Raw genomic sequence first — 13,884 nt, 5'->3', positions numbered from 1 at the left:
GAAACATGTTTCCTGCCTCCAGAGTGTCCAATCCTTTCATAATATTATATGTCTCAATCAGATCCCCTCTCAGTCTTCTAAACTCAAGGGTATACAAGCCCAGTCGCTCCAGTCTATCAGCGTAAGGTAGTCCCGCCATTCCAGGAATTGACTTCGTGAACCTACGCTGCACTCCCTCAATAACGAGAATGTCTTTCCTCAAATTTGGAGCCCAGAACTGCACACAATACTCCAGGTGTGGGCCCTGTACAGCTGCAGAAGAACCTCTTTGCTTCTATACTCAATCCCTCTTGTTATGAAAGCCAGCATGCTATTAGCCATCTTCACTACCTGCTGTACCTGCATGCTTACCTTCATTGACTGGTGTACAAGAACACCCAGATCTCTTTGTACTGCCCTTTTACCTAAATTGATTCCATTTGGGTAGTAATCTGCCTTCCTGTTCTTGCCACCAAAGTGGATAATCATACATTCATCCACATTAAACTGCATCTGCCATGCATCTGACCACTCACCTAAATTGTCCAGGTCACCCTGTAATCTCCTAACATCCTCCTCACATTTCACCCTGCCACCCAGCTTGGTATCATCAGCAAATTTGCTAATGCTATTACTAATACCATCTTCTGTACCATTAATATATATTGTAAAAAGCTGCGGTCCCAGCACTGATCCCTGCGGTACTCCACTGATCACTGCTTGCCATTCCGAAATAGAGCCGTTTATCACTACTCTTTGTATCCTGTCAGCCAACCAACTTTCAGTCCAAGTTAGTACTTTGCCCCCAATACCACGCGCCATAATTTTGCTCACTAACCTCCTTTGCGGGACTTTATCAAAAGCTTTCTGAAAAACATAAACTGTAGTAGCGTCAACCACTTCCCTGGGCAGGGAATTCCATAGATTCACAACCCTCTGGATGAAGAGGTTCCTTCTCAATTCAGTCCTAAATGTGCTGGCCCTAATCTTGAGGCAGTGCCCTCTTGTCCTAGTTTCACCCGCTAGTGAAAACATCCTCTCTACTTCTACCTTTTCTACTCCCTTCATAGTTTTAAATCTTTCTATAAGATTGCCCCTCATTCTTCTAAATTCCAATGAATATAATCCCAGCCTATTTGGTCTCTCCTTGTAAGCCAACCCTCTCAACTCCGGAATCAACCTAGTGAACCTCCTCTGCACCCCCTCTGCTGCCTGTTCATCCTTTCTCAAGTAAGTAGGTCAAAACTGCACGCAGTACTCCAGGAGTGACACCTTACAACTGCAACATAACCTTCCTGTGGCAACCCCTTTAACAATGAAGGACAAAATTCCATTTGCCTTTTTAATTCCCTGTTGCATCTCTAGACCAAACCTCTGTGATTCATGCTGAAGGACACCCAGGTGCCTCTGCACAGCAGCATGGTGTAATTTTTTTTACTATTCAAATAATAGTCCTTTCTATTGTTATTCTTACCAAAATGGATGACTTCACATTTATTAATATTGCACTCTATCTGGCAGACCTTTGCCCAATCACTTAAAGTATCTATGTGCCCTGGCAAAGTTTCACAGTCCTCCACACACTTTGCCTTACCACTCATCTTAGCATCATCTGCAAACATTAACACATTACACGTGGTGCCCCACTTCAATAATCTATGTAAATTGTGAATAATTGCGGTCCCAATACTGATCCCTGAGGCACACCACTATTCACCGATCACCAAGAAAACACTCACGTATTCTCATTCTTTGCTTCCTGTTAGTTAACCAATCCTCTATCTATGGTAATACATTACCCATAACACCTTGCATCTTTATCTTATGCAGCAGCCTTTTATGCAGCACTTTGTTATATCTTTTGGAAATCTAGATACAACACACTTACTGGGTTCCCATTGTCCACCGTGCTTTAACATCTTCATAGAACTTCAGTAGATTAAATAAGCATGATCTGCCTTTTATGAACTCATGTTCCTTCTGCCTAATGGGCCAATTTCTATCTAGATGTCTTGTTATTTCTTCCATGATAGTAGATTCAAGCATTTTCCCACTACAGAAGTTAAGCTGCAAACGTTTCGTCCCCTGGCTCGGCGACATCATCAGTGCTTGGGAGCCTCCTGCGAAGCGCTTCTTTGATGTTTCCTCCGGTGTTTATAGTGGTCTGTCCCTGCTGCTTCCGGTTGTCAGGTTCAGCTGTCCGCTGTAGTGGTTGGTATATTGGATCCAGGTCCGCTTCTTTTGTGTTTCCTCCGGTGTTTATAGTGGTCTGTCCTTGCCGCTTCCGGTTGTCAGTTTCAGCTGTCCTCTTTAGTGGTTGGTATATTGGGTCCAGGTCGATGTGTTTGTTGATGGAGTTTGTGGATGAATGCCATGCCTCTAGGAATTCCCTGGCTGTTCTCTGTCTGGCTTGCCCTATGATAGTAGTGTTGTCCCAGTCGAGTTCATGTTGCTTGTTGTCTGCGTGTGTGTGAATTTGACTGGGACAACACTACTATCATAGGGCAAGCCAGACAGAGAACAGCCAGGGAATTCCTAGAGGCATGGCATTCATCCACAAACTCCATCAACAAACACATCGACCTGGACCCAATATACCAACCACTACAGCGGACAGCTGAAACTGACAACCGGAAGCGGCAGGGACAGACCACTATAAACACCGGAGGAAACATCAAAGAAGCGCTTCGCAGGAGGCTCCCAAGCACTGATGATGTCGCCTAGCCAGGGGACGAAACGTTTGCAACAAAAACTTCCAGCTCGGCGAACAGAACCACAACAACGAGCACCCGAGCTACAAATCTTCGCACAAACTTAGAAGTTAAGCTGACCGGCCTATAATTCTGCATCCTTTGTCTACCTCCTTTTTTTAACAGTGACATCACATTTGCTGTCATGATTTGGAGGTGTCGGTGTTGGATTGGGGTGTACAAAATTAAAAATAACACAACGCCAGGTTATGGTCCAACAGGTTTAATTGGAAGCACGCCAGCTTTCGGAGCGTCGCTCCTTCATCAGGTGATAGTGGAGGACTCAAACCTAAAACACAGAATTTATAGCAAAACTTTACAATGTGATGTAACTGAAATTATACATTGAAAAATACCTTGATTGTCTGTTGAGTCTTTCATCTGTTTGAATACCATGATAGTTTCACTTCTTTCATGTGTAAATCACAAAACCGTTTTTTAAAAGTTGTGTTCTCAGGTTAGCTGTAACAATGAGTGATAGCTAGACAATATGTTGAAGGTGTTAGCCCGCTGTGTTCTCTGTCTATGCCATAATGTTTAGATTGATTCTAATCTAAAAAGTGAGATAAGAATTTTACATGAATTCATTCAGTTTTTGAGCAAAGTACAATGTAACTCTGCAAGTACAAATTCACCCCACAAAATATGTGTGCATGTGGGTGTCTGTGTGTGTGTGTGTCTGTCTGGGTTTGGGGTTTGTGAGTGTGTGCGTGTAGTGAGTGTAGAGTGTCTTAAGTCTGTGCGGGGGTGCATGTGTGAGTGTGGGAGTGTTTGCGCGTGTCTGGGGTTGGGGGTTGTGACTGTCTGAGAAAGAGTGCATGTGTGTGTGCATGAGTGTAGAATGGTCTAAGTCTCTGAGAGGATTCCTGCGGGAGTGTGTGTGTCTGTAAGGGTGTGTGTGGGTGTCAGTGTGTCACATTTGCTGATCTGTTGGAACTGCCCCAGAGTCCAGCAAATTTTGGAAAATTTCCACAAGTGCATTTGCTATTTTCCCCGTCATCTCTTGTGAAACTGTTATCTCCGTGATTGCGTGAGGCTGATCTGCTAGTGCATGATTTTGTCTACAGCCTTTGCGGTAAATATCTTCTTCCAGAGTCTCCAGTGTGGTCCAGCTGGGTAGGACAATGCTCATGGTTCTATTCTTACATACCTAATTGTGACCAGAGAGTGACTTACAACAGCTGCTTTTGCTGCTCATTTTACTCTTGGTTTTCTAAGGTTTCACCCTGGCCCCTTGTGGTTTCCCAGCTACATACAGTCTGTGAACACACTGCTTGTTTACATTGTAGATATTTTCTAATCAACCTGGTCGGAGATGTTACTGCACAGCTCGGGAGTTGGTGGGACTTGAATCCAGACCACCTGACTCAAAGATAGGGACACTATCACTTAATACAAGAGCTCCAAAACATACCCTTATTTATACACAGCCAATCACAGAGATCAGTGATAACACCAAGCTCTGTCTCACCAGCATCTGTCTCTATATTGTTAGACTGTCCAACATCCAAAACTGGATGAGCAGAAATTTCTTCAAGTTAAATATTGAGAAGACTGAAACCATTCAGTTTGGTTAGCCAAAATTAAACAAGTTATTAAACCTGTTCTCTAGCAACTGATTGTTTGTCTCCTTGACTGAGTCCTATCCCCAGATTGTTTGGAACCTTAATTTCATACTTGACACCAGTATGAACTTTTGACCATACTTCACTGCAACTAAGTTGATCTGCTTGCACTGCTATTATATGGCCGGAATCTGCTTCATCTACTCCTGAAACTATCATGCATTCCTTTGTTTTCCCAGACTTGACAAGCCTAACACGCTCTGGCTAGCCTGCAGTATTCTTCCTTCAGTAAACTTTGAGGTCACCCAAAATCTTGCTGCCTATCACTTTACTTGCAACAAATCCTATTCATCGATCACCCTTTCCTGTTTCTCCAACCTCCTCTATCTCTACAAACTTTTCTCTAATTCTGACTTTTGTGCACCTCCAGTTTTAATTATTTTGTTATGTCTTTAGTTGCATAGACCCTAAGCTCTAGAATTGTCACTGTAAATCTCTCTGTCTCACTTTCCTCCTTTAACACACTCCCGAGAACTACCTTCTTTGACAAAGATTGGGCAAATGATCCAAAATTTTCTCCTCCTCAGGCAATCCCTCAAGACTGAGGACATGGGTGCTGAAGTGACTAAACAGTCCAGTACTGTCTTTGCACATCCTTCCATGGGTCGAGCCAGTGAAGTTTAATGAGGTGGGTGAGAGGGATGCTTGGGGTTTTTTTGCACACTGCTTCTGCTGTTTCCCTTGGCATCCACCAGAGAGGCTTGGAAAGATCGACATCCTTCCGGATACTGCTTCTCCAGTTTTGGATGGTCTTGGGCAAGAGGTTCCCATGAGTTGGTGGGGATATTGCATTTTTCTCAAGGAGGCTTTGAGGATGTCTTGGAATTAGTTACTCTGCCATCCTGCAAACTATTTACCATAACATCTCGGAAATAGTGAGCTTGTTTTAGAAGTCTTGTGTCAGGCAGATGATGAGGACTGAGTCAAATGTGTGGTGCTGGAAAAGCACAGCCGGTCAAGCAACATCCGAGGAGCAGGAGATTCGAAGTTTCGAGCACAAGCCATTCAGGGGATGATGAGGACTATCACCTGCAACTGATTGAGGAAATGGTCACACTCAATTTCCTCTGAGAGAGGTTACTGCTGTTGGAACCTGTCATGCCATTGAATTTTCATCGACCCAATGTCTCGTTCTGTATCTCTGTGTCAAATGTTGTTTTGTAACAGCCCCCTGTAAAGTCCTTTGGAATGATTTATGACAAAGGCACTATATAAACACTTGTAGTTATAATAACCCTACACCTTGCAGGTATATTGGGATGAATAGAAAGATCAGTATATGGATCATGTTTTTCCTTTTTGGATTATAAACTGCAATGTTAATTTGCACTGCTCAAATACCAGAGAGTTTTGCTATTTGGAAAAAATCAAGTGGAGCAATGTTTAACTATGCAAGACAATGTTATTTTTAAAAGCAGCAAAGGGGATATTTGAAGACTGAAAGGCACAAAGAGTCTTTGAGTTAAGGAAAGATTCCTTGGATTGGTTGGCTGCAGTTTGCTACAAATCTGTAGGTGGAGAGCAGCCAGAGACATCCAGAGCCTGCAAACTGAAAACTCTTTCTTCCTCTCTGTCTTTGAATGGGTGCAAACCAAGAAACCTTTAATAAAAAAATTCTAGCAATGAAAGGTCTTCCAGATCAACTATCAAAGTGAAGGACAACAATTGTTTAACTGGCAACAGTGTGTCATTATTCCTGAAATTTATAAAAAATTGAAACAAATACTCTTCCAGTGAGATCTAGGCTTTCAATCTTCAAAATTTGATCTTCTCAGTTTGTTTGTTTTTTCTCTCACCCATAATATGTATCAAACCCTCTGACTTCTTGCTGTCTTAGCCATAAGTGTTTGCTTGTGTGTGTGCACATGCGAACGTGTGTTATTTTTAAAGGAATATAGTTTAAAATGCATAATAGTAGATTATTAATTCTTTTTCTCTCTGCCCTTTGTTGAAATTATGTTACAATAAATATTTTTTGTTAATGATGAACCTGATCTGAATTGGTATGTTTTTTTTTCCTGAATAGCAGTCAGTCATATAAATTAGTTATTTTGGTGGCATTTTACACATTTTATGATGGCTTGTGGAACAGTGTGTGTGGTGATAATCATACTCTTCCCAGTTAGGTTGTAACATCAAAACATTGTATCTGATTTCACCTTGTTTCAAACAAAACTACAACAGTGGATATGAGTGTCTCAGTCCGTTGTCATTTGTTTTTTATTCGACCTACTCATAGTGATCATTGTAATCAATGACTTATTACTAATGGATTGGCAATAAAGGACATATAATACTCCTCGATGCCTCAGTTTAGTAGCTAAATGATGCACATCACATTTGACCCTCTTTCTGTGTTAACTCTACTTGACCATGACTGCTGCACATGTTCTTGCTTAGGAGAGAAGGCAATCAACAAGGATTCCTACTCTTGATCACTGCTGATTGATTTCCACTGCCCAGGCAAATGTGGGTTTAGGCAATGACTGGGCTTTTGCTCTGCTGCTAGTTTGTCCAGCACTTACTGAATGCTTGTGCATGAATAATTCATCACATGTGACGGTTTCAGATAGTACCCGGTATCTGGAAACCACGTCCAAGCAGAGAGTCCAGGATTTCTGGCAGTATTGAGAGAAAAGCAAGACAGAAAAGGGGAAATAATCCTCCAGCTTTTATTTTATTCTTGAAAACTGATAGAAGTAGCTCGCTTGGTGGAAAGTTGGAACGGTTTAGAAGGACAGAAATCACATATTCTATGTTATAAAATATGGCAATTCTGCAATGTGCAATCATATCGTGACTCGTATTCTCTAACCAATTGATAAGGGTTAGAATAAAAGCAGGAATTGCCAGCAACACACTCCATTTGGATGACCTGAAATATTAGCTGTGCATTGATTGCTTGACCTGCTGATCACTTCTCTTGATTTTTTTTCCAGATTATCAGTAGCTGCAATATGTTGCACTTTTATATAGAATTTGAACGTAATTGTCTTATTTTCGGTCCAGTTTTAGGTGACAGGTGCAGTAGCAGTTTTTTGCCACTAGGTATCTCTGCATTTTGTCAAATACCGTCAGCATTTATGGTAAACTCCTATACCTTAAGTGAACAAAAATGTTTACTGTTGCAATCTAAGATGCAACATTATGTAGCAAGCATTCTTTACAGGAACATTTTTATCAGTGGACAAACAAAATTTGAGCTTATCTTCTTAAAAACGAGAAGGCCATTGTGCACCATTACTTCACATTAAACTGGGCAAGAGGATGTGTGTTCAAACTAGTGACAGATACATTCAGAACTGATTTCTGGCAGTTCATTCCCAAAAGTATGGTTGTTATGTGGACTAGAATTCCAGGATGGATAAGTGAAACAAAATTGCAGAATCATTTCAAAACGTAATGGCTGCTGAATGAGGGGAGCCATGACCCTCCATTGGATTGATGATTTGAAGTGAGCATGACACTGCTTTATCCTCAATTATCTTGGGATTGTACTGTTCCCCTAATCTTAGAGAGAAATGTCTTTATTGGTTCCTGTTGACAAGCTTGTCCCTAAATATGACATTAATTTACAATGTACACCTATATTAGTGCAAACCCACAGGCAGGGGAATTAGAAGATGAATGCATCTCTCAAGGGGAAAAAATGCTGTTTTGTCAATTGGGGGAAGGAGATATGGTATGATTAGCAAAAGAAGTTGTGTATTGAGGTAAAATCTTGCTAAATTTGGTGTAGTGGTATAGGTGTACTGTTAATGTGTAGTCTTTCAAGGATGTGGGCATTACTGGCTAGGCATCAATCACTGTACTTCCCTAAATTGTCCTTGAAAAGTGCAAGTGAGTCAACCTCTTGAACCACTGGAGTCCCTAGAGGGTAGCAGTGCTATATATGGAGATTGAAAATGTGTTGCTGGAAAAGCGCAGCAGGTTTTGGGCATGAGCCCTTCTTTTTAGGCTCATGCCCGAAACGTCGATTTTCCTGCTCCTTGGATGCTGCCTGACCTGCTGCGCTTTTCCAGCAACACATTTCCATCTCAATTCACCTGACCTGCACATCTTTAGATTGTGGGGGGAAACCGGAGCACCCAGAGGAAACCCACGCAGACACGGGGAGAATGTGCAAACTCCACACAGTCAGTCGCCTGAGGCGGGAATTGAACCCGGGTCTCAGGCGCTGTGAGGCAGCAGTGCTAACCACTGTGCCACCGTGCCACTCCTATATATGGAGATTTCCAGGGTTTTCACCATTGAAGGAATGGCAATATATTTCGATGTCTGGATGGTCTGGCTTGACAGGGGAATTGCTGATGGCGGTGTTTTTGTGTATCTATTGCTCTTGTACTCTCAAATGGTAGAGGTCATAGGCTTAGACGGTGCTGTTTAGGGGATCTTGGTAATTTGTTGCAGTGCATCTTGTAGATGGTACACACTGATGCCACTTCTACATCGATCATAGAGTGAGTGAATGCTGAAGGTTGTGAATGGAATGTCAATGAAATGGTTGCAGAAAGAAAATGGCAAATACTGGAGATGTGAATTCATGGTAGAGATCAGCTACTGCTTGAAGAGAGAAAGGACAAGATAACAGTTGGGCATCAAGTTGGAACAAAAAGACCTGACCAACCGTTAATCTGTCTTTTTATGTTCCAGATGCATGGCTGACTGGAGGGGAGATGAGCTAATATGGGTGCAATTTCATAGTAAAGGGTTGAAGTAGACCAGAGAGATGTAGGGGTTCAGGTACATAATACTTTGAAAGTTGCATCACAGGTAGTCCGGGTGGTTAAGAAGATTAGCACACTTATCTTCATTGCACAGACCATTGAGTTTAGTCATTGGGATGTCATATAGAGGTTCAACAGGACATTAGTGAGGCCTCTTCTGGAGTACTGTGTGCAGTTCTAGTTGCTATGCTATAAGAAGAATATTATTAAATGAGAGAGGGTTCAGAAAAGGTGTATCAGTATGTTGTCAAAAATGAAATGTTTGAGTTATTAAAAATAGTCTGGGACTTTTTCACTAGAGCATAGGAGGTTGAGGGGTGACCTTTTTATAAAATCCTGGTCATGGATAAGGTGATTAGCAAAGATCTTTTCCCTAAGGTAGGAGAGTTCAAAACTAGGGGGCATATTTTTATGATTGTAGTGATTCTAACGAGGTTAGCCAAGTGGACCTCATTGAATGTGAATTCCCTTGTTAGACTTGTTAAACTTAATGAAGCTGGACATGAGCCATGCGAGCATGCAGATATGGTTAAATGAAGATTCCCAAAGGTATGCTACAATTAATACCCATAAGAGTTTGTACCAATACACAAGACTGCCGTTTGAGGTATCATCAGCCATTTTTCAATGGACAATGGAAAACATTTTACAAGGTCTACTTCTGATTGCCATTTATCTGGATGATGTGCTAATAACAGGGAAAACCAATAAAGAGCACTTAGAGAACTTGGACATAGTCCTTAGATGTTTCTGTAAGGTGGACATACACCTTGGAAGGGAACAATGTATCTTCCAGGTATCCCAAATGACCTACTTGGGCTGCAGAGTCAACAAGATCGGGTTACACCTGTTGGAAGATAAGGGCAATCAAAGATGTCCTTGGTTCAGGTTAAGCTTGGAATTATTACAGAAAATTAATATGCAACCTGGCCTCCATCCTGGCACCCTTACATCTGCTCTTGAAAAAGAGTCCACTTTAAATATAGCCTCGTAGCCTTTCGGGAAGTGAAGAAGCAGCAGTCATCATCTGAGGTATTGGCACACTATGATCCCAAGCGAGATCTGGTGCTGACATGTGATGCCTCCCTGTACAGTATCAGTGTCGCATTGGTTCAGAGATGCAAAGGAAATGGAGAGGAACGCCAGTAGCATATGCTTCCTGGACTTTGATGCAGAGCACAAATATGCCCAGATAGAGAAAAAAGCTTTGGTGGTCATCTTTGGTGTGAGCAAGTTCCAACAACAGCTTCATGGACATAAATTTGTAATAGTAACAGAACACAAACCCCTGCTAGGGCTACTCAAAGAGGACAAGGCAAAGCCACCCATACCTTCAGGTCGAATTCAGCAGTGGGCTCTCATTCTAAGTAGATATGATTACAAATCAGAACACCGTCCAGGTGACCAAGTAGCAAGTCAGATGCCTTGAGCCACCTCCAACTGGCAGATACACCACTGGTGGTATTGTCACTGGAAAAGTCCATTTTGGTTTTAAACTTTCCGGTCACCACCAACAATATCAGACTGTGGACACAAAAAGATCTGGTCCTGACCAAACTAAAACAGCTGGTGATGATGGGGGAAATGAAAACACCATCACAACAAGAATTGAAATTTTTCTGGACCCAGAGAGACCATATCACCGTACAGCACCTCAGGTATTTTATTATGTGCAGCAAGAGTGATTGTCGTGTGCAAAGGTCACCGCCAGATAATGGCTGAACTCCACCAAAATCATCCAGGTATCCAAAATGAAGATATTGGCAAGACGTTGTCCCTGGTGGCCAGGACTGGATGCAGACATAGCTACGTTGCTGGGCAGTGCTCAGGGTTCCAGGAAAGACAAAAATTACTGCCCACAGCTCCCGCACATTTGTGGGGATGGGCAGGTAAACACTGGACTTGGTTACACATCGACTCTGCCAGCCCTTTCATGGGCTCGATGTTCTTAATCATCATAGATGCCCACTCAGAGTGGTTGGGCGTGTACGGAGTTCATTCGTAAAATACTGGAATAATAGAAAAGCAGCGAGCATGTTTTGCAATACACAGGCTCCTGGAAATTTTTGTCACAGCCAACAGGCCATCAGTTACCAGCAGGGAATTCAAGTATTTCCTAAAGTCAAATGGCATTCAGCATACAAGGACAGCTCCATACCATCCATCGGCCAGTAGTCTGGCAGAAAGAGCAATCCAAACTTTGAAGGCAGGCTTAAAGAAACAACTTCACTCTGTACCAAGCTGTCCTGGTTCCTATTTTATTAACAGACCACCCCTCATGCAACTAATAGCTCCACAGTGTTGCTAATGGGGCAAAGACTCTGCATCAGATGAAGTCTGATCCGGGGGTGGTGTGAACGGCATCACGGATGCCAATGCCGGACACAAGACACCTCTAAGTGAGAGATACAGTTTACGTCAGGGGACAAGGTTTGATGCCAAAACCATGGCAATGGCCCTGCGTGGGTAAGAGGCACAGTCAATGCAAGGTCAGGTCCTGTGTCATAGAAAGTTCAGGTAGATAAGGCAGTCCTGAATAAGCACATGGACCACATGAAAGCTGCAAACTCTCAAACGAGTCAGGAGGAAAATAATATCCAGCTCCTCATAATATCGGCAAGTCTGTTGGAACCCATGGGTTCTCCTCCTCCATCTAACATTGAAGAAACCCCAGAGTCTGAATTGGACATGCCGGATGTAGCAGCCTCAATGCCCCTACTGCCTGAGAAAGAGGATGAATTTCTTCCAAGCTGCTCAGGGCGCAAGAGATGGGCTCTGATCTGATACATGCCGCCCATATCTGAGGCTGAGTCAGAGGAACCGGGTCCAGTGCAAACACATCTCAGAAGAGGCCTCAGAAGAGAGAGAACAGGACTTGGAGGGGGAGGAATGTAGTGATTGTAACAAGGTTAGCCAGGTGGACTTCATTTAATATGAATTCCCTGACTGGGGCTGTTAACCTGGTCCCAGTACGGGGCCCTGGTGGACTTTTCTAAACAGGAGTGTCAGAGGTTCTGCTCTGTCTGAGAGCTGGCTGTGAGGAAGCTGGACTAGTGTCAAGTACTATACACGTGTAAATAAAGGATGAGTTGGTGATAGGATAATGGCCTCTGTGGAGTTATTTTAAGAGGATAAAGATTTAAAAAGGACATGAGGCAAACATTTTACAAAGAAAGTGATTAGTGGTGGAATGAACTGCCAGAGGAAGTGGTGGATGCAGGTACAGTTGCTCCACTTAAAATACATTTGGATAAGTGCACTAACAGAAAAGGTTTGCAGAGATATGGGCCAAATGCAGGCAGGAAGGACTAATTTAGTTTGGGAACATGGTCGTATGGATTAGTTGGACCGAAGGGTCTGTTCCCATGCCTTATGACTCAATGAATACTGAAAACATTCAACATTCCACTGAGTAGCAAATGTAGGACACTCCACCCACCATTAGGGCACTGTATTTTGAAGCCTTTTGAATTTAACAGTATGCAAGTCTTTTGTAGAAAGGAGTAAAATAAATGAAATCGTTTAATTTTTTGATTGTTTCTAAACATTGTATTGGTTTCTGTCTCAGAAACCTATTTAGCTGCAGCGTATATGACACTTGTAACATTCTTGGTGTGAACAATAAGGCTGTTGAAATGAGTATTGCTTGTGTTGGATCAGGTTGATTGCAATGTGGTTTTGATTTCTCTTATGTTGATGTTTTGTTTGTTGCCTTATAAGTAGGGACTTTGTTAACTGATAACAGTTCATGTTCCCAGGGCATAGGTGTGTGTGTTTATTTTTTTCAACTCTTTTGTTTATAGCGATCTTTGTCAAAGCTTCCGTCGCAGGAGCTGGATAAAGTGACAATGAACGTGGGTTTAGTCTACCAGGTCAGATTATAAAATGGCACCTTGCATTTGTGTGCTTTACCACGATTTCCTGTGTGCTGCACTGCATGTACTGCTGTAGGTACTGTGTGGTTTGCAACTAATATGCTGCAAAAAAAACAGAACCTTCACAATCCGAAATGATCGTTATTTTACATTGAATGGTTTTGTCCAATGTGTTGAGCACTAGCTACAAATACCTGATTAAGAATCCAGATTTGGCTGATTGCATTTCTGTTAAGTAAATGAAGAATGAGTAATAAACACCACCTTTCAGCATGTGATTCTGACACTCAGTTGCACGACGCATGTGTGTCAATATTTCTTTTTAAATTTTTTAACAAAGTTAACACGCTTTTCATTTTACCAGCAAAGAGAACGTTACTGTATGTGTGTGTGTGTGCATTTTAATCATTGACTGTGCTTAACTTCCTTGGTTACTATTTGCTGCATAAGGCTGTATCACGGATGGAAAGACTGGACTTCAGCACAATGGAAAAACCAGGAAGACTGGAGCTGTCACTGTGGCAGCTCAACCAACCACTAATCACTCCAAGCCAGTAGCAAAAGCAGATCTAGCCAATAGCTGCTAGCTCTAACAAGTATGGAAAGAAGCATCCAGTTGATGTTCTGTTCAGTGAAGCTGGGGGATGATGAAACAGGTTTGGGGAGAGGCAGGACTGTTCTGGGCAAAGAATGAGGCTGCGTTTGAACCGGAAGCAAGTGTGACTCTGGTGCTTTTCATCATTTGAGTTAACAATAACTACAAAAAGTCAAAGTAACCTTCATAGCTGCTAGGCAAACAATGTGCGTCTATGAAATTCACGCATGAATTCCTAGTTTTGATGAAAACAAAATTGCCAGGTGGTAGAAATTTATTATGTGTGAACTTATATCTATTTGTACTATGCGAAAGAAAATCTACTGCAATTAT

At 42.2% G+C, this 13,884-nt stretch overlaps 1 protein-coding gene across 5 annotated transcripts in view; it reads left to right on the top strand.

The window, feature by feature from the left end:
* The window catches only part of LOC122539778 (phosphatidylinositol 5-phosphate 4-kinase type-2 beta), a 114,142-nt gene that overhangs the window by 43,189 nt on the left and 57,069 nt on the right, over positions 1-13,884 (top strand). For 2 of the 5 annotated variants that reach the window (XM_043674834.1, XM_043674833.1), the window contains exon 4: positions 12,885-12,953. The exons of the other annotated variants lie outside the window; for them this stretch is intronic. In XM_043674834.1, the coding sequence (XP_043530769.1) occupies positions 12,885-12,953 (69 nt within the window). The remainder of the gene's footprint in view (positions 1-12,884; positions 12,954-13,884) is intronic. 5 annotated transcript variants of the gene reach the window in all.

Source organism: Chiloscyllium plagiosum, chromosome 33 (genome assembly GCF_004010195.1).
Source record: "Chiloscyllium plagiosum isolate BGI_BamShark_2017 chromosome 33, ASM401019v2, whole genome shotgun sequence".
In the NCBI taxonomy this organism is placed as follows: Eukaryota; Metazoa; Chordata; class Chondrichthyes; order Orectolobiformes; family Hemiscylliidae; genus Chiloscyllium; species Chiloscyllium plagiosum.
This window is presented reverse-complemented; position numbering and strand designations above follow the sequence as displayed.